The sequence below is a fragment of the Pelecanus crispus genome, chromosome 3 (assembly GCF_030463565.1).
Source record: "Pelecanus crispus isolate bPelCri1 chromosome 3, bPelCri1.pri, whole genome shotgun sequence".
NCBI lineage: Eukaryota > Metazoa > Chordata > Aves > Pelecaniformes > Pelecanidae > Pelecanus > Pelecanus crispus.
In genome coordinates, this window is record NC_134645.1 from 42,892,256 (window position 1) to 42,913,397 (window position 21,142).

General features: G+C 40.7%; 1 protein-coding gene across 2 annotated transcripts in view; it reads right to left on the reverse strand.

Annotated features, from left to right (window-relative positions):
• The window catches only part of PPP1CB (protein phosphatase 1 catalytic subunit beta), a 33,243-nt gene extending 14,642 nt beyond the window's left edge, over positions 1–18,601 (reverse strand). For both annotated transcript variants that reach the window (XR_012830928.1, XM_075707205.1), the window contains exons 1-4: positions 18,453–18,601; positions 5,645–5,776; positions 2,035–2,265; positions 1,579–1,683 (exon numbers count right to left, since the gene is read on the reverse strand). Coding sequence is in view for 1 of the 2 variants with exons in the window: in XM_075707205.1 (XP_075563320.1) it covers positions 1,579–1,683; positions 2,035–2,265; positions 5,645–5,776; positions 18,453–18,504 (520 nt within the window). In the remaining variant the exon portion in view is untranslated. The remainder of the gene's footprint in view (positions 1–1,578; positions 1,684–2,034; positions 2,266–5,644; positions 5,777–18,452) is intronic.
• Between the last annotated feature and the right edge of the window lie 2,541 nt (positions 18,602–21,142).

The following is a 21,142-nucleotide window of genomic DNA, read 5'->3' on the forward strand; positions in this document are numbered from 1 at the left end:
TCACCATTCATTCTCTACTGTTTCCCAAATAAAACAAAATTCAGAGAAGTGTAATGGTAGTAAAAGAATAATTCCTTCACCACCTTTTTTGGAAACAAATTTATTACATGGTTTTAGCCACTGATAATTGCCTACACCTCAGTGCAGCAGTGATTTTGTATCTCACATTCTTAAAATTATGAGATCTAGCTTGTAAGATAGGTACCAGTTCTTAAAAAACAGGAAAAAAGACACCACACCACACCGATTGAGGAGATGAAAAGATGACCTGTGAAAAAACAAGTACTTTCTCTAACATGTCAATGCTACTTGGAGATTGGCAGACTCAACTGTATCACTGCATGAATTCTGTATTTACAGAGACATGACAATACATCAGAACGTATTATGTATAAGACTGGTAACTTATACTAGCAGGCACTGAAGGCAGAAGCTTTCAATACCAGCTACAGGAAGAGCCAGGATCATTTTTACAGCACATTCCATACAGGCAGAGCTCTTGCAGAGGTACCTGTAATTAATAAAGGCAGGACGACAGCCATCAATACAACTTCACAAAGTCTGGAAGAGTCTGCTCATGAATTTTGGGTGCACACTACTTCTAATTCCAAGTGGAGCTGTTCAGTCAAGCTAGAGGTTTCTGCAGTGCTCCCACTTCCACTGATCTCTAATTATCTCACTGACAATGCAGGTATGACACGTACCAGACCATCTCTGGATCGCTCAGTGCAAGGCAACAAGTTGCTTATTAATGGAGGTAGTTGCAAAGACAGCTGTAAAAAGGCAGCATGGCTCTTACTACAAGTAATTTGAAATTGTTGTCAATTGTTTGACTCTGCAAGGTCCCGAAAACCTGTAAGCATCATTGCCTGTTAAAATATGCAGAGTCCCCTTCTACAAAGAAGAGTGCCCAAGTAAGTTCCAATATTCAGAGAAGTCACAAGCCTCGGTCAGATCAACACCAAACACTTTCTCTACAAGAACAGGGCAGCACTGGCACAGGTGCCCAAAGAACATGTATCTTCCAACAGCAAAGGTTTTATGGAATCAGAGCTGACGATGGTTGACCTGCTTTCATGTTAGCAAATGTCTGTCTTCAAGCAGCAGACCTGAATATGTGACCTCAGAGGTTCCTTCCACCAACATCTTATGAAACTGGCTAAAGAGGCCAAGACTACAGAGCTGGTGTTCCTTGTGAAAGTTATTCTTTCACTTCACTGCTAGGGATGCCAATGTTAGCTAAGGCTGCGCTGATAGATGGTAACAACAAGAAGTCGTGTAGTGAATTAGGCAAGAATTCTAGCATTCAGTATCCTTCAGAGAGGGACACACTGATAGGAACACTTAAGAGACATGCTTGCCCCTCAGGCACAGAGGGCCATATGTATCAGGTAAGAATGACATCTCTCTGCTGCCAGGTGCACAGAAAAGCACAAGGCACAGCAGTGACCTTTACAGACAATATAAGGTTAAACATCTCCAGCTAAACATCAGGTATGCACATTCACACTCCATTTGGTAGAGCATTAATGTAAAGATCAGTTTAGACACAGCCTTTAAAAGCAGTCATCAGCTTACCTCCATGACAACAGAAGATCTTCTCATCCACAATGGCTGCAATAGGCAGACAGTTAAAACAGTCTGTGAAGGTCTTCCACAGCTTAATGTTAAATCTCCGCTTGCCTACAAGAACAGTGTGTGACATTAGGAAGAGAAGGCTGTTTTCTTAAAGCCAACCTGCAATATGTATCACAACCTGACCAAAAATGTTAGCAAACTGTCTTCACAAGGCTTTATTTCTGTTACTGTACTTAGGTTTCAATCTCATGCAACAGCATTTCAGGCACAGCAGAAGAACAAATAATAATTCTCTAGAGTGACTTTAACCTTGGTTTAAAATGTACTTTTAGAAAGTTTCAAAGCTGGTTCACAAAATATTGAAATCCTTGCAGTATTAAGGATCACTATTAGACATGTCTCCAAAACACAGTATTAGTCTGTAACAGTCTTTCAAAAGAAATAGGTTTTGCTTACATTCATCATAGAATCCATAGATCCGATTGATGCTAGCACACTCATGGTTTCCTCTTAAGAGAAAGAAGTTTTCCGGGTACTTGATTTTATATGCCAGTAATAGGCAAATTGTTTCCAGAGACTGTTTGCCTCTGTCTACATAATCTCCAAGGAAAAGATAATTAGCTTCTGGTGGGAATCCTCCATATTCAAATAATCGAAGCAAGTCTGTATACTGACCATGAATATCACCTGAATAAGACAATGTTCACCGAGGATTAGTGCAACAACGTAAAGAGTACACAGATCAAGAACTTAAGTCAGCTAATCACTTTTTATTAATTGATCTTAAAAAAGCATTAATATTTCATTTTAAAACAGACTGGCAATAGGTATCAGAAAAGTGAGAACCATGTTCATATTACAAACTGAAGTACCCACTAAATGTAAATAACCCACAGTATTTGCAGAACTGCTGTGTCAGTTATGAAACCAATCTGAAAACCAAAAGCTACAGAAGTCTTCACAATTAAGCTTAAGCTTTCTAACCAAGCTCTAATTTTTTCAAATTACAACCAGGTCAGAAAGACAACCTCTAACTGAAGACTTACATGGCCAGGAAGTCCATGTATTAAGAAAAAGTTAAGTCACATTATTTACCACAAAAACAGATCACTACAGAATCTAGATTGTCAGCACAATGTTCAGTTCTTCTCCAGTCTGAGAGCACTTCAAAGGTCAACTGCTTTTCCTCCCATAACACTGCTATACTAAGATTCCCATCCCTCAGCATTTAGGGCAGCTCCTCCTTTGATGCAATTATTCATATGAAAACAGTACAGAGACTCAAAGACTGATAGCCCTTACAAGATATTCAACCCTGCAGGTATTCTTCAGAAAAATAATTGTCATGTTACTCATCACACTGCCCGCTTTAAAATTAAGCGGGCTTTCCATGAAACAGCTCTGTGTGGCAATTACACCACCACAGCATATCATATCAGACTAGCCAAAGCTAACTATCTGTGAGCTGCCCATAAGGTCAAAGAAGATACCAAAGCTGCTCTACAGTAACTTGTACAATACATGCGATGTACTCCAGCTGACTAAAATTCATTACCAAAGTGACTGAATGCAAAAAAGCTATGCAAGAAGCCTTCAGTACAAGCTGTATACTGTTTAAATTCAGCACCTCTTCATCCCTTACACTAAGCATTCCATAAATGCATTTTCACTTTTGCTCCTTGTTCAGTGGCAAAATCTCAACTTTGTTAAGCACAGATATTCTCCAGTAGAGCACTAGCTAGTGTGACCTTAAAAAACCAAAAAGGCAAAAAACCCAACACACACATCTCTCTACAACCTTTTCCCTAACCTTAAGAAGAAAAAAGGTTCCTAAACCTGTATGCTCTCCAGTTCAATTCTTAAAGCATACAGTGGTAAGAAGAGTACATAGCTATATTCCTCTTTACTCTTTCCAGGAGAAATGCAATACTTCCTCCTTTAGGCAGCATTCTTCCATAACTATTTCTCATTCAGGGAGACGAATCACTTCCCAATTTTCTTCTAACAACAGGGCACATTATCCACTACCCAATTCCAGACACCATGTGAAGTTCCACTGGCTAAAATAATTTTCACATATGTTGCAAGAAGAACAATTCCTATTCTACTTGATATTTAGAAATCCCCAGGTCACAACCAGAAGAAAATATAGAAGCCTCCTCAACAAGTCATTGCTATGCTGAGTCTAGTACTCCAGAACTACACTATCAATACACTCCCCAGACTCTGCCACCACCAGAATTAACTACCAAGTAAACATACTACAGAAAGAATATTATAATTGTGTTCATTGTCTATAACTGCTTTCAGTTACACACGAGCCAGAGGGACCAAAGCACTTAAAGGGTAAAGAAACATTTCATAGGAAAAAAATTTGTAAAGGGACCAAAGCATTTACTATTCCATTCAAGGCACTTGGCATTTTAAAATACAGCCTCATATGGGCACAAGTTGAATTGAAGTCTACCAGATACAAAGCCTTAGAGTAAAAACCGCACCTATTTTAAAATGGACATTTACATAAGAATATCTTTCATCTTACATTAAAACACAGCCATGCAAGATGTAAAAGCTTATTTTGAACTGACTTGATTACAAGACAAGACAATCCTATAATGATTCCTCAGGCATTGCCTGAGCACACCAAAATAGTAGTTCAAAGCAGTACAGCTGCGTATTTTGCTTTTGGTGAAAGTGATCCTCTTTCTTTCACTTTTATCTAAATGTATCTTTGACAATTGCTCTAATATTAAATTTAGATGCACCTGACACTTCTTGGTGCTATCACTGTGTTTGGAATCCAATTTAAAAATAACAAATGCCTTATTTAACTGTGCATTTGCTACCCTATTATTGTGCATCTAATAGTCCTTTCAACTGCCTCAGTTTAAGCAAATAAAAAACTAACTTTGAAGGAGACTAATTATACTTTGCAGACCTTGACTTATATACAACTTAAATATTTTAATTTGAGTTTTCATTTTTTCTTTATCTAGGAATACGATGAGACTACTGTAGTCTTTTCAGAGTAGAACTGGATTTTACCTTCAACTTTATGTCAGTAGGCAAGCCGGTCCTTTCTTTCCTCCCCACCCTACCAAGTGCTTTTTTTTTTTTTTTAATTGGTAATATCCTCTTACATGAAGAGAAAGATTGCTATATTAGGTCTGCCAGGAAGAAGCCTAGGAAGAAGCTAATCTATCTTTGAGCATGTTAGTAACAACAAATTCAAAGACTGCTTCAATTTTAATAGTATGACACTTTACGAAGCCTAATTCACGAATATTTTATGCTTTCTAAGACTGTGCCTGATGTTAATAACTTGAAGGATGATTACAAGCCAGTATGTACAATACTTTTGTAACAGTTTTTAACAAGCCTGCATACCTATTATCAACAGCGTACTTTTGAAGAAGTCTAGCATCTTATAAAGGCTTAGAGGTAAAGAACGCACGTGGTTTAGTTTTACCCATATTTGACATAATAACCATGCTTGTTAAAACTTGCTATAAACTCAAGGAATTTATTACATGGTAACTAAGCCTAATTTAACAGTCTGCATCCAGTTTTATTTTTTCAGTTGAAAGCCTAACAATGCTTTCTTCAACACTATTTTTGAAGTGTTCCATTTCACAACATGTAAAGATCTTTGTTTTGCTTATGCTTTGAAGATAGCAACTACAACATTAAACATTTGCTTTTAAAGCAGCTAACTGCTTTTTGAGACAGTGATCCAAAGAGTAGCAGCTCTGTGCCAGCAGTCCCTAAGGAAGTACAAGGGACAGGTTGCAAAATTTGCACTAGACGAGGGCACAAGCAGCTCTTACTGCCAATAGAACTTGCTCCTAAATAGTACTGGGAGCACCAGCAATCTACCAACTGCTAGCTGCCTTTTCTCAGCTTAATCCAATCTAAGTTGAAAATTACATTTAAGACTGAAGACCTCACTCTAATCCGTACCACCCAAGTCAAGGTTGCTTGCCTATCTCAGTATGCTTCCAACCAACCTAGCATACAACTAGACTAAAACACCCAAATACAACACACACATATGAAGTTTACATACCACAAATTTTCAGAGGTGCCTCTAGTTCCAGGAGAATAGGCTGGCTAAGAAATATTTCCCGTGATTTTATGCACAAACCCCGAACTTCTGCTTCAGTCATCTGAACGATCTTCCCAGGACGACATCCTCGTACTGAAATGAGATGTTTAACAATTGAAGGTTAACTATCACACAGATACACAGCAATAGGTAAGGGCAGATGACATTTGTATTTGAAAGCATCTGTATTTGACAAAAAGCCAGCAGCACACTCCAACATATCTATGAAATGTGTAGGAATTATGTATTCCAACGAATTCTAAAATTAATCTCTCACACCGTAGTAACCTGTGCTTAAAGATCTGTATGCATTCCTGTTAAATCAGGTTCTTAGAAGAACAATTTAAGCCTTGCATTCATCCACATTGGATAAATACTTTAAAAAGTATTTAAATTAACAATCCCATTATGCTAGAATATTCACAATAGGAAAAAAAAATCCTGAGAATGGAAGTCCTGAAAACACTTTCACATCAGTACAAAATAAACTTCTTTAGGACTGTTGAGTTCAACATGGCTAGCTAAATACAAAGAAAAAAACACAGGCATGTTTACATTTTTGGAAGCTGAAATTGCCATTATCAGGAACATCACACTGAAAACTATGAAAGTTTATGAAGCCTTCGTTCATATACAATGGCTCTTGAGTTATTGGACACTTTACATCCAAACAATGACATTCTAATTAGAAGGAAATGGAATTCCTAAACCAGTAAGTCAGTACTCAGACCTGTATTTAGCACTAAGTTTTCAAAAGCATTCACATGTCATTGTGCTCCAACCAACTTCTTTCTACAAATATCTATACAATTCCTCTGTCAGAGGCTTTAATGTGTCTTTAATGAGGCAGTGAAATAGAACAAATGCATCTGCACTTTGGCTGATCCAGTTCAGTCTTGCATCTCAGCATAAACCAAACTTCAGAGTTCAAACTAATAAGCCAGAAATGTATTCGTGTCTACAACATGCAAAAATCCTGTTCTGCCATCTGCTTTAGATAGAAGCAACATTCAGCATTAAACCACTGTAGTATCTACAACAGAAGATGGTACGAAACTTTGGCAGTTCAAATCCAAATGCTTTCAAACTCAAAGACATTACTTCATAAGAATTTCACCTGCAACTTCAGGAAGTCTAATAAGGTAGATTTGCAAAAGGTAGAATAAGGTATAATAGCAAAAACTAGTTCTTCACACACAAAACAAGTTCCTGGCTTGCCTGCTTCCCCTCTCCAAAACAGAGGACTAAGCTTGCAACTTTTTTTTTTTTTTAAAAGTAATGTGACCTCCCTTTTCCTTTTATTTCCACTTAGATCCTAGAAAATATACCTTACAGAGATCAGTATCATTATCTACATTGTGCAATGGGGAAAAAAGGATGAGGGGCAACAGTTTGCCCTAGGACACCTAGTACTACAGTCCAAAGCGTTAAGCTCAAAAAGCTCTGCTCTGGTTATCACTGCATACTTCCCCCAGTGTAATTGCGTATCTGACCATTCCAACACCATGCTATGAATTTTTGTTTTTAATAAACACCAGACACATTTGTTAAACTGAGGTCAGGAAGCAGCCACAGGAACATGGAAAAAGGCAGAAATCAAGAATGGTTTTCTCAAGCAGGGAAGAGAAGATGTGAAACTAGATCCTGGGACAGCCACTTTGAGTGCCAAAACAGCAGGAGGGCTAGTCTATCTGCAGTGACAATACACCTGAAATACTTGCTGCATTAGACTCCCACAAGAACAACACTGTGGCATACAGGACTTCGAGTGAAACTGAATCAGTACCAGGTGACATTTACCATATGGTAAGTCATATTCCTTTTGCTAATTAAGATTTCAACTACACTTGAGAAAGCAATCAGCTTTTTAGTAACACTTTTCTCTTGTTAATTCTTCACACATTAAGATGTTGGCTTATACATTAAAAGAATACAAAGGCAGACATTAGACACAATCAAGGTGACTAGAAAACAATAAATGCCTACAGACTTCCATTTCACCACATCTCTAATGTCTACTAAATGATGCACTTATAGATACATCTTCAGTCCCATGGGGATTATTAGCAAAAAAAATTTCAGGCTTGACAGCTTCGCACAGGACGCGACCATCGAATTTGTGAGGCACCAAAATGCTCCAATCTCCACCTTTTCAAATGCTTGCATTCTGGTAGCTTGTAATGAGCCCTTTCATAGACCAGAAACTCATTTTGATAGGCACAATAAACTGTTGCTGTACATAAGAAAGCTCCCACCTGAAAGAGCAGAGTCTTAGTAATACAATGGCTATAATTTCATTGGAGCAATTGTTATATTTTAAATGCATGGCTTGTAACATCAAGGTCATGCCAAAGAAGCATGCAGCACAACTAGCTTTTCGGTCAATTTTTCCCCTCTACCAGCTGTGCGTTATTTTGACCTGTTTTGATAAGCAATGAAAATCTCCTCTGTAACTACTTTCATAATGTTTCGCAATACCAGAATTAAGCCATTTCATGTAGATTAAAACCAAGAATGACTTAACTGCACACTTTTTACATCTACTCTGGTTTTGGAACTCAAACCCAGGAAAGCCCACCATACACAACATTTATGTTACTGTAAGTAGCACCAGACCAAGCACAGAGTCCAAAATTGAGATAGCAGTTCAAGGAGGGCACTCACAATACTTAAGGTAACTTTGATCCAATCAGTATTTCTTAGAACACCAGCCTTTAGCTCCCTTTGAAACTCACACAGGGGTTTAAACTTGGAACAATTGCTTTATAGGATTGAGGCTTTAAGTGCTGCTGGATTTTTGCACTGGAAGACACAGTGAACATGCAACTCCTGACTTCAAGATTAACTGCCACAGTCAGTGCATCCAGTGCCTTGATGTTAGTTCTTTATTTTTTACAGTAGAGCCTTAAACTTTGCAAGCCTTTAACAGACAAACCAACAAACAGGGCAGTAAGTTATTACCAGACTTCGGATTCTCCAGGTAAAAAGTTCCTACAACTATGGCAAGTATGTCACTCTCAGAGGAGACAACACACACCTAATGACTGCAGTTACTGCCAGCCCTTGGGACGGGTACAAATCTGGGCCACCGCACCTTTACAAAGGCATCCCCCCAATCCAAACAGTCAGCAGCTCCACACAGCAAACATATAAGCTCAGTTACATCTGAAGAAGTACAAAGCCTGAGGTTTCATGAGGAATAATCATCAATAATATAGCTAAGAGAGAAGAAGTTTCCCCCACAATCCCCTGATCATCAATAAGGGTACTAAACATCAAAAAATGAGAAGCGACAGTGACCCTGGAAGCCTCAGCCCTTCACTGGATTCACAAAGGCACTGTAAAGGTTTGCCAAGTAGTCATCTGAAACAGCTGTGCCACAGCTGTGGTACAAGTACACAAGCAAGACTAAGCACATCTTTCACCAGCTTACACTACAACTGGAATTTTGTTCAAGTTTCCTTGACTCCAGCTGAGCACTGTACGGATTGTAAACAAGAGCAACTCTCACCATATTTACTTTTTCAAAAGCCAAATCCCAAAGAACAGACTTAAGAGGAGGTTACAAGAATGAGATCAAGAGTGTAAGTGACATTTTTCAGAGTCATTTACAAATTACTACAGCTAGCCATTCTTAAAACATGGTGGAGTCATCACCCCTGGAAGTGTTCAAAAAACAGGTAGACATGGCACTCTGGGACATGGTTTAGTGGGCATAGTGGTGATGGGTTGATGAGTGGACTGATGATCTTAGAGGTCCTTTCCAATCTTAATGACTCCTAGTTTTTACTTTCATTATAAATAATCCAGCCAGCCACCAAGCCAGGAAACATGAAATTGCTACTATACCCTTAACTGGTTTAGTGGTGGACTTGGTAATGTTAGGTTAACGGTTGGACTGGATGATCTTAAAGGCCTTTTCCAACCTAAACGATACTATGATTCTATAAGCCATAGCTGCATGCATTGTAAAATTTGTAGCTCACAAAAAGCCTTTAACAGTATTGGGAAAACCATCGTTTTTAATGGCTGTCATCTACCCAGAGCAGAAACAGCATCTCAACATTAGATACAAATTAATTCTCTTTAATCTAAGATGCAGATGCTGTAAACAAGCTTTGATTTACATTAAAGTCTTTGGTAGGGACAGCAATTTCTGTTGTAACACACAATCCCACATGCACAGTGCTATGTCAGAACAGGCTTTTGCTGCAAGGAGCTTAAAGCAGAGTGACATAGCAGGGAATAAAGAGAATTAAAAGCAGCTATATGCATTGTACTGTCAGGCTATTATTTTAGCACAACAGATCCTATAGTAATCCAAAAGCTGCTCTAATCAATATTAAAACAGTCTCTGCATGTACACAACCTTTGATAAGCAACCTTAGCAAGGCTACTAACAGCAATTAGTAATCTGAGACATGAGTTGCATAGTGGCAGGAAAGAAAAACTTCAGCAAAACATTACTTTTTTAATCCTCCTAAATTCATGCCAGTGAGTAGCAGATTGCATAAGGCAAGGCAATACTGGAGAGGAAGAAAATAAATAACACTAAGGAAAACAGGTCAAGAACTGGCTGTTGGAAGTTCTATGAGCACTACTTTTTGCCATACTCTTTCATGAACTGAAGAAAATACATTTAACCTATTCTGTCACACTGTTTCTAGTGTGCCTCTCGCACTAGGTAACTAAGCTGCTCATTTTGTGGCATCACTAATAGAAGTTTCTTCAATTACTAAATCAGCTGTGGTATGCACAGCTGTCCTAAGCATTTATACTGTGTTCTCCAATACCACGGTGTCCTGTTTACTGGACAAAACATTCATGGTTTTAGCATAACATTAAAACCCAGACAGACTTCTCCTACGTCGCACAAAAAATTGGGCCAGCATTATCACTAAGAAGTAGCCTCCTTTCCTCACACTCTGCTTTTTTTTGCAAGTATATGCATTTGTGTGGCCACACAGTAAACTGCATCAGTGAACTGATCTTTTCTTTCTAGTACAAACACAAGAAAACAAAAGTGTAATCTAGATAGCTCCCCAAGCTGGTGAATACATCCACTGTGAACCTGGGCTAGGACTAGTGAAGGAATAAGCAGCTGGTTCTGCTACTTTTCACAGTAGCTCCAGCCAAGCTTATTTCTGAAATTATTGCTTTAGAGATCTATTTTGCCAGAGTATAGCTAAAAAAACCCCAAAACTACAACACAAGACTGCAAGCATGCAATTTTACAAATTGCACACAAGCAATTCCCACAAGCTTACACTCCCTCCCACCCCCCTTCTGTGGAATGTTTAATGATTGGTGATTAACAACTACAACATTTAACTATTTATTTTTTTGTACTTTCAAAGTACTTCGGACTATTTGATGAATCCTGAAGAGCCTCTCAATAGTAGGAGCAGAATGGATTTGGAAGCCAAAGGTGGCACTACCTACTACTTGGAAAAAACAAACAGTTCTTACACTGATTTAGGAAACATGTTCTGAAGTTTTCTCCTCTCAGCATTTTTAAAACCCAAGTTATATATTTTCACGGTTTTAAGTCAGGAATCCTACACTGGATTTAAAGTGTCTTTCATTTTGGAAAGCAAAACTGCTACTCCCTCAAAATATTTTCTGTTATTTAAATTGTTCAGCTGTCATCCAGAAGACACTCCCTATCTCGCAGAAAAACACAGAGTTAAGCCAGCAACACAAGTTTCCAAAGTTTTAGAACTGCTGCTGTAACAGAACTTCAGAACGGCTTTCATTCATGTGTTACACTGGTGGACAACAATAATACAAATGAAGCCCTGCCAAAGCTCTGCTCAATTCAGTAAGAAGCATATTGCTGAATATACAGCTACTCTGGATGGTGCAGGCAGCAAAGCCCTGTACCTTTCCTAGGGTACACCATCCAAACTCCCCACTAAAAAAATAGAAAAATCAGCCTTCTAAGGAGTTTTTTCCTGAAGAACTGTGCTTTCATATCCAAGTACTCTTAAAATCTTAATACATTTTCCTTTACTGGATGCCCTTGATATTAAGTATTTTGCTTGAAGAACACAGTGATTGCTTGTGAACTCATTTTAGTAGGACTCATTTAACATCAACACAAATTCACTGCAGAGTAAGAGACTGCCCAAGCCTTTAATTTCCAACCAGGAAAATAACCAAACAGTGAAGAAAATACATTTAACCTATTCTGTCACACTGTTTCTAGTGTGCCTCTCGCACTAACTAACTAAGCTGCTCATTTTGTGGCATCACTAATAGAAGTTTCTTCAATTACTAAATCAGCTGTGGTATGCACAGCTGTCCTAAGCAAGTTCTTCTACCCAAACTTGCATTTACATTCTTAAAATACATACTATCCAGGAGAATTAATGTTCATGGAGAAGGCACTTTATTGGAAACTGGTATCTTAAATTGCTTCAGGGGATACAGAAATAAGCCCGTAAAAACACGCAAGTGTCCCTACACCAACCTCCACCCATTATATTTGCTTTTCATGGACCACCTGCTTCCTTACACAGAGGTTCCATAAACTGACAGTCTCAATCACTCTGTATCATGCACAGTTCCAAGAATTGCTGAATTCAAGGTTGACGGACAAGATCACATTAGTTACTCCATTCTGTAAGCAAAATGCGTAACCCTAATGCTTGTTATTTGTCTATTTTTACTGTTCATTTAATTACACTTGAACCTAAAACTCATGCAACTAGCAAAACATAAGGTAGAAGCCTCTCACCATGCTGTACTATACAAAGTGGTGGCAATTCCTGTTCTAGTCCACTTGGAAGGCTAACCTAGCAAAAAACCTCAAAAAATTCAACTTCTTTCTCAAAGTTTAACTTTCTTTTTCTATAAAGCAGTGCTAATGAAATTCCTAAAATGTGAGGAAGGCAGAGGCAAATTACCAAGTTACTTCATAACTCCTGAGAAACACCAAGGAGAGACATTACTTAAGTTGTAATACAAAAAGCTAGGGTTTAACATGACTTTTGCACCTCTTCAATTTCTCAGGTATTTAACTAATATGGTTATGCATGATACAAAGCTTTTGTGTGTATATCAAGCTTGATATTTAAAAAACCCAGGAAACACACAGAAGATGGTGCTGTGAAACTAAGATGACCTAGCCTATGTACTAAGACAAATCACACAACAGTAAGAGAAGGCAGTAAACAGGTTCATTTCTATGTCCAAATTATGAACCAGAAACATATCGCATTAGAGGCGCCTCAGGTTGTAGTTAAGAATAGATTCCCCTATACACACACGCTCTTCACCAAGTACAGCATCTGACCTTACTGAGTAATAGCCAAGTATAGTATGCTTGACTTCACAGTGCTAAACCATATATATATTGTGTTTTGGGTCGGGTTCCCCCCCACACTTTAAAAAAGTTACATACCTACTTTCGTAGTAGTCACTAGTGAGCATTTAATTGCAACTATCAAGTATTAAAAATCTTATCTACATTAAATAAAAACAGTGATTTTTTTTTTCCTTTTATACAATGATTGAGCTGTACTCTGAGCAAGACACTGAATGAGTCAAGTAAAAACTGTGCTGCAGAATATCTAAATGAAAGAGTTACTGAAACATGTAGGCTTCAAGTGGCAAAATAACCAGCCAGAATAAAGGAATACCAGCACACATTGCCTGATGCTGGGCTCTTGGCCTTCAGTGCCATTTTTCAAGCCAACTATCCCATTCGTCATGCACTTATAAAGCTAAAGGTGAACTGGCTGATATCTGCACTGTTGTACAAACCCAGAAACAAACAACATTCCTCTTTCTATCTCTTCTCCTCAATTAACACAATACCTACCCCTCCTCAAAATGTATGAAAACTGCTTATTTTCCTTCTCTAAAGACTAGAATATTTCAAAAATACATCTTTTCAAGAAACTCCTTAAGTTTTCCTTGTTTATTTTTCTAATATCTATCCAGTGATTTCACACCAAACTGGGTAACAACCCCTGTTTATTCAAGGTTCACCTCCATGGTTTATATATATCGTTCAGCAACAGATCACTAAGGCCTATTTTTCTTCTCTACAACTGCCTCTTTTTCAGTATCAGTTACGTAGCCTGTGGAACTGCAAGCAGTACTACTGTATCATACCACACCATCAGGCTGGCTGGATATGTTAATTAGTTAAGACATTGACCAACCAAGACAGACATTATTGACCATAACACATTAGCCCAGCAGCTCTATGGCATTTAAAACTAATAAAGAAACTCTCAATTATTCCGTCAGCATTTAAAATCCCACTTCCATTTGAAAAATTGAACAATACTCAAATTTATCTTTATCACAACCTGCAAGACCTCTGAAATCAGAAACTGAAGGTTGCAGCTTTCTTAGAAGATATCACATGACATGGCAAGAACACTGCACAACCAGCTTTTATTAAGGCAATCGTAAAAATCACACTTTGAGCTGAACATTGAAGCAATAACCATTCTCCACGTTTACTGGAAGCCTGACAACTCTCTTCTTGAAGAAGTACTTCCCCGCTTTCTTGGTGGATCAGTACCATCAGAACTAGTAGCACTCCTAGCCTCACAAAAAAATAATTTTGTTTTAGAGCAGACCCACATTAAATTCCATCAAATGAATTTAAGTTGTTCATTTGAAACAGGTTAGCTGTATTTAGGCAAGCAAAGGGTCTTGCCTAAACAAGGTAGATTTCTTTGTACAGCTATATAAATAAACCCTCTTCACAGAAATCCAGCTTGTATTTAAGGCTACTGTATGTCTGGGTTTCCCCAAGTACATCCTCTCTTCCATATGGTAAACTCCTTAGCATTCACCAAGACAGATACCTAAATATTTGAGAGTGCAGAAAGTCCAGTCCAGCTGGGCTGCCTTATATCCAGAAATTGAGACACATTTACAGTACAGAAACAGGAAACCCAACACCCGGAGAGAAATATGGCAGCCTTACTTAACACCATCCACAGCACTCTTTGCAAGTAAGGTCACACCTATTCCAGCATCCTTGGTTTGAAACAGCGGGAACTTTTCCACACATCACCAAAGTTTTAAGTTTCCTTAGAACCTGGCTTAAATGTAAGCCTGGTGTATCAGTTTAGCTCAGCATTTCTGCAAATTTCAGAGCATTTCCCACAGAGGGATACATGGTGCACTTAGATGGGGCAGAACACAACATATTCTACATCTGCTGTACTCATGACAGCCTCGTGTGGGTGCATACTCCTGTGCTGTCCACAGCAAGAATGGACTGGGAAAATCTATCCACCAGATGGCATAGCTGGGAAGGTAGGAAGAAAAAGACAAAACACAACAAAAAAAAGTAAGCACACTGAAGCAAAAATGAGGTCATCATCTTTTTGTGTACCATAGCACAACTAAGCCTGACCCATGGCTAGAATTCGGAACACCAGTGCAAGAAACAGTTTTAAGACTAATTTGGCTTATTCACTTTCATGTCACTTACCAGTCCAAAAGTGTTTTAACAAAGCTATGGAATTTTGCATTCACATGACCTATAAATCTTTGCAGATTCACTTAAGTGGTTTCTTTATCAGAAGAAATCTTACAATAAAGCTCAAAGTATCTCCAAGATCAGTCAGGCACACAACCAAGAGCACTAGTATCTCCACCACTCTTCTAGCAAAGAAACAGGAATGGGAATTTAAGTCTGGAGGTAGAAGTAGTAAGGGAAAGCATTCCTACATTCAGACTTTATGCATACAGTATACACTTAAGTTTTACTTTCCTCCAAATAGACATTATTTATAAGGTATCACTAACTAGTAACCAAGTACTAGACACATTCCAAGAGAAAGTCAATTCAAAACAAGCTCTTAGCACTCCTAAATTTACCACTTAACCAATGAATAAAGAGGATAAGAACCTGGTATATGCAAAAGAACACAGAAATTAAAAGCTAATGTCCTAGAAGACTATCACCATACATTACACTGTGGTTGAGTCTTTCTGAAAACTTTACCAAATTTAACTCAAGAGTTAATCCACCTGGCTTTCAGCACTCAAAAGATCTCTAAAATAGGTACACATTCAAGATAAGCATGCATGCACATGCGTTGAGGGTTGGGAAGATGTTCTTGATGAATTCTCCCAAGCAGCCTGGCCACCTCATATTGGTATCTCAGGAAAAAGAAAAAAAAACACATGGAGGGTAAGACAATCTAAGTAGGTAATTCCAATAAAAAGACAAGTTAGTGTGTTATATAACCCAAAAGAAACATAGTCTTGAGCAACAAGGGTAAAAACAGTTAGAGCAACCTAATTAAAGTAAGAGCAAGAACTCATGACAGCTAATACCATAGCCGAGAAACAGGTGTCAGCAACCAGCAACCCAATGACAGCAGGGAAGTTTCCTGTTGCTGTAGCTTTTGATATGTATTTGCTACTGTTTAAAATTTATATGCAGCAGCAACTGAAAGACAATTGTAGACTGCTATTCAAACTTAAAGCCATCCATTTCACTTAAAGTAACCAAAAGCACTAAATATGTACGGCATGACAACATTTCATAAAACTATCTTTTTATTATTTCAATGTGCATTTTTACAGCTCAAAAGCCACATTTCCTTATCCTTTAAGACAAAGTTGAAGTGTGAGTAATGGAGCAAAAAAATTGCTTTAAACAAATTATTTGCTCCAGAGATAAGAGTCAATAGAAATTTTTCTGCGCAAGCAGCTTGCTGAGGGATTCATAGTCACTGTACCAGAACAGGTCAGCTAAGCAACAGCATGAGCTCCAGAATGTGAGCTGCCAATTGTACAAAGAAAAAGCTTCACTGTGAAACACTACTATTCAAACCACAGCTTAAAATATTATATACTAGCTGTACAACAAAGTATGTTAATGGAAACAAAAATAATTCATACACAATGCATAATTTTTAATAGTTCCCCCCTCCCCCCACATCTGCAAGAATCTATTCCCTTTCAGATACAAGATGTTGTACAAGGTACTCCTACTACTGTTAGTAGGTAACAAGCAGAGAAAAAACACCCCATTTCCCTTAAGGATCTTCCTAATCTCTGCTCAGAGGGAGAAACAGACATGAAAAATTATAAGCAAAGCTTGGTTCAGAAGTTGCACATACATATCCCTAAAGATTAAAGTACTATGGAACACAGAGCACAGATTAGGTTGCTTGGACACAAGGCGCCCAATCATAACCCAAAAAGCTAGAAAGTTGCAACACAAGTATTTACTGTGTATGTAAAAGTTATGGAGCATGTATTTTAAAAGTCTTGAGTTAAAAAAAAGATAACGATTCGCATACCAAAACACTGCAGAATCCCCTGCTCTTAAAGCAATCCATATTTAAGTAACTACACTGATGAGCAAAGAGGAAAAGTACCTTTCAAATATATTTTTAAAGTGTATCTCAGAAAAAAACACCACCATGCATATACATGCATTTTGACGTCCCAAAAAAATGTGCACTGTTAAGTCAATGTTTACTAGGTTACTATTTGATTTGTCTTAGAAACGTACCTACTAACCTGGGTTTCAACATCCAGAAAAAGGGAGTTTTATCTGCATTAGTGATCAAAGATAAACTTCAACTGATGATACCTGCAGGTTTCTTCATACTATACTACACTGCATACCTTAAGTCACAAACATGAGCACAGTTGCCCAAAGCCTTTATGTATTTTAAAATATTGATTTTATTGTTCATAGCTAAGCTTCACATCTAAAAAGAACAGTAACTACTAAAAAAAAATCCTCAAAGCCCTAAAAACTCTTTGTAGTAACTCAGCTGAACAAAACTTTCAGACTTACAAGACTTGTTTCACTTCCAGAACTGTACATACCCCAGAAATTCCTTTCCATAAGCCTCCTGCAAAGTGATCCAACTATCCAAGGAGTACAGCAACCAAGTACGTGAACAGCACATACCCGTGCATGTACTCTCATCTCCAACATACCAGGTATTTGTTGAATGTGGAATGAAAGATTAATGGGAGAAGAGGCCTAAGAAGACTAAACATTCAAGACATAACTTAAATAAAAAGTAAATGCTAGGAATAATTCCTCAGCTTCTCCAAAAGCAGGGAGTAAGTCAGTTTCGTCCTTATTTTAAAGGATAGGGTCACTCTTTAATACACACAAACCCCTTCGTAGCTTTTATTCGCCCTCCATGAGACCCGCTTTTGGAGACTGCCCCGTAGGCAGGCAGAGGAGTGTCAGCGCACTAAATCCCTCTGCTTCCACTGACACGTACGTACAACTCCATACCTAACGCAGCTTTTACACATAATTTTAAACACGTAAGACTGCGACTAACCCAAGCGGAGGAAGGGATAAGGCCGCCCCTAGCTCAGCTAGCGAGTCTTCCCTCACCCAGGCAGCTGCAGCGGCGGGGGGGAAAGGGAAGAAGGAAAGCGAGGCCGCTCGCTTTATTTATTTTTTGTTTTAAATAGGAAAGCAGCCACTTCACCTAGACAGGGCGGGCAGACCGCCGCGCACGCCAGCGCCCACAGGACGCTTACGAGCGCCCCTCCTCCCTCCGAGGGGCTCCGCAGGGCCGGGCCCGCGGCTGGGGGCACCGGCGAGGGGCGCGAAGCCCCCTCCCGGCCGCCAGCCCGGGGGAAGCGCTGCCCCCGCTCCCCCGGCCGCAGCGCAGGACGAGCCCGCCCCGCCCGCTCCCCCCCACCGCGCCGGCAGCCCCGGCGGGAGGCGGCGGCGCCCGCTCGCCCTCCCCGCTACGCCCGTGGGGGGCGGCGGGCAGGCGGGGCTGCCCGGCGCCTCGCTCACCTTCCAGCAGCCGGGTGATGAGGCTGTCCACGTTCAGCTCCCCATCCGCCATTTTGTGGCCACCAGACTCGGTCCCGGGCGGGGAGAGGGCGGGGTGGAGGGCGCTTCACGGAGGAGGAGGAGCAGCAGGGAGCAGTGGCCGCGGCTACAGTGGCTCCCCCCACCCCCCTCCGACGGTCCCCTGCGGCCGCCCGGCTTCTCCCGCGCTGGCAGCCGAAAGCACCGCGCCCGCTCCCTCACCGCTAAATGGGGGGAAGCGGCCACCCCTCCTCCCTGCGCCTCCTCCCCGCCTCAGGAGCCGCCAGGGCGCATGCGCCCCCTCACCCCGCCCGCCTCGCCCGCCGCCGCGGCTCCGCGCACCGCGCAGGCGCCGAAGGTGCTGGCGGGCTCCGGCGCGCATGCGCAGAGCGCCGCCGGCCCGCCCTCGTCCCCAGCGGGCTGCTGCGGGCGTTGCTCGGCGGGCCGGGCCGGGCCCTCATAGAATCATAGAAAGCTTTGGGTTGGAAGGGACCTTTAGAGGTCATCTAGCCCAGCCCCCCTGCCGTGAGCAGGGACATCCTTAACCAGATCAGGTTGCTCAGAGCCCCGTCCAACCTGACCTTGAATGTTTCCAGGGATGGGGCCTCCACTGCCCCTCTGGGCAACCTGTGCCAGTGCTTCATCACCCTCATTGTGAAAAATTTCTTTCTTATATCTATTCTAAATCTATTCTTCTTTAGTTTAAATCCATTATTCCTTGGCCTGTCACAACAGGCCTTGCTAAAAACATTCTCCCCATCCTTCCTGTAGGCCCCCTTTAAGTACTGAAAGGCCGCAATCAGGTCTCCCCGCAGCCTTCTCCTCTCCAGGCTGAACAACCCCAACTCTCTCAGCCTGGCCTCATAGGAGAGGTGCTCCAGCCCTCGGATCATTTTTGGGGGCCTCCTCTGGACCCGCTCCAACAGGTCCATTGTTGCTGAGGGCCCCAGAGCTGGACGCAGTGCTCCGGTGGGGTCTCACCAGAGCAGAGTAGAGGGGCAGAATCACCTCCCTCAACCTGCTGGCCACGCTTCTTTTGATGCAGCCCAGGGTACGGTTGGCTGCCGGCCTGCGGGTTGGGCAGGCGGGAGCGGCCCAGCCCCTGCGGCCCCAGCCGGGTTGCCCTGGCCTGCTTTCTGCCCGGCCTGGGCCTCAGAGCCGGGGGCACGCAAGCCAGGCCCCCGCGGGGCTTCCTCTGGGTCTGCCTCCCGGTCAGCCCCTCAGGCCTCTGCAGAGCGCAGGGTGAGGAAGGCTTTCCTGTCACGACGCCTGCAGCAGCCAGCTCTGAGGGGTTGGGCAGCTCCGCCAGCTGTCTCTGTAACTCCGGGAGCAGCTCCGAGGGCTTCATCGTGGATGTGGGGATACTTGGCACTTCTCATGGTGCCCCACCTCCTTATAACGCCTTACTGCCGGAGAGCGGTGGCTTTACCTTAAGAACAGGTTACGTTGGCATCAATTACGGACAAAAGGCAAGAAAATGAGTCCTAGTAGGCTGCATGTAACCTGTGTGTCACCCCTTCTTCTGCTGAAACTGTGCCTGTGAAAGCTCACAGTTTATTAAAATCTGTCAGAACTGGAAAGGCAAGTTGTGCTCTTTATAGCCCTCTTCTAACACAGTTGTCAGAAAAACCTCGTAACCGATGTGGTTTATGTGTCATTGCGGCTGGACCTTCTCAGAGTACTTTTTTGGTGATTTCTGAAACTTGTTTTTTTTTTTTTAAGATGAGCTCTCTAAAGACATGTTAGTTTACATACTTCTGTCAACAGATGCTTGCCTTAGATGGACAGAGAAGCGCTTTAAAATGTAGATGGTGAAAACTTCTTGTGAACTGTGACAGCAGACACATACATGTATGTTGACAAAATTGTTAACAAAGTGCAGATGTTCTAGAAAAACCATGCCACTTATTATACACCTAAATAGAGACGTTGATGTAGAAACTTATCTCTGTGAGCTTGAAATTGAATTTTTCCATCAGTCTGTACAAGCCAGCAAAATCTTGTCACCGTAATTTCAAAACCCAGTTTTTTTATCTCTTGACTAGGAGAAAATGAGTATGAGCAAAACAAAAGCAATTAGGACAAGGCGGGGCAATGATTAGGCATCAGATGATGCTAGGTGTCCACTCAGGTAAAAGAACACTTTTGAAATACCTACGCAATAATAATAAAGTTTCACTTGATATGCTGAAGGAAGAGGAAGAAACTCCAGAAAAGAAAATTGATTTTGTATCTCTGTAGGCAGCATATATAGAAATGTAATTCCAACTCATCTGCTGAAGGCATATACAGCTATTCTTTCTTACTTTTCAAATTCTGCTATTAGTGAAAAATCTAAATAAAAAAATATTTTTCTTTTTTTGTCAAACTAGGAAAAATAATTATGCAGCTTTTAAAAGGTTCTTCCTTATCCCAGCTACTTTATTGCTGCCAAAACTAATAGCTCCGCAGTCCCTCTTGAGCTTTTAGGAATTGGCCCAGTTTCATTTCACACAGCTGAACTGCCCTGAAGGTTATTTTAAGCCATCGCAACATCAGGTTCAGACAAAATAATATTACACTATCACAGAACATTCTGCATTGACAACAAAATGGGGATATGAAATTATGCCACATAAAGATACAATTAATTTGTCTTCCAAAACTCCAGGAGATACTCAACTTTCAGATAC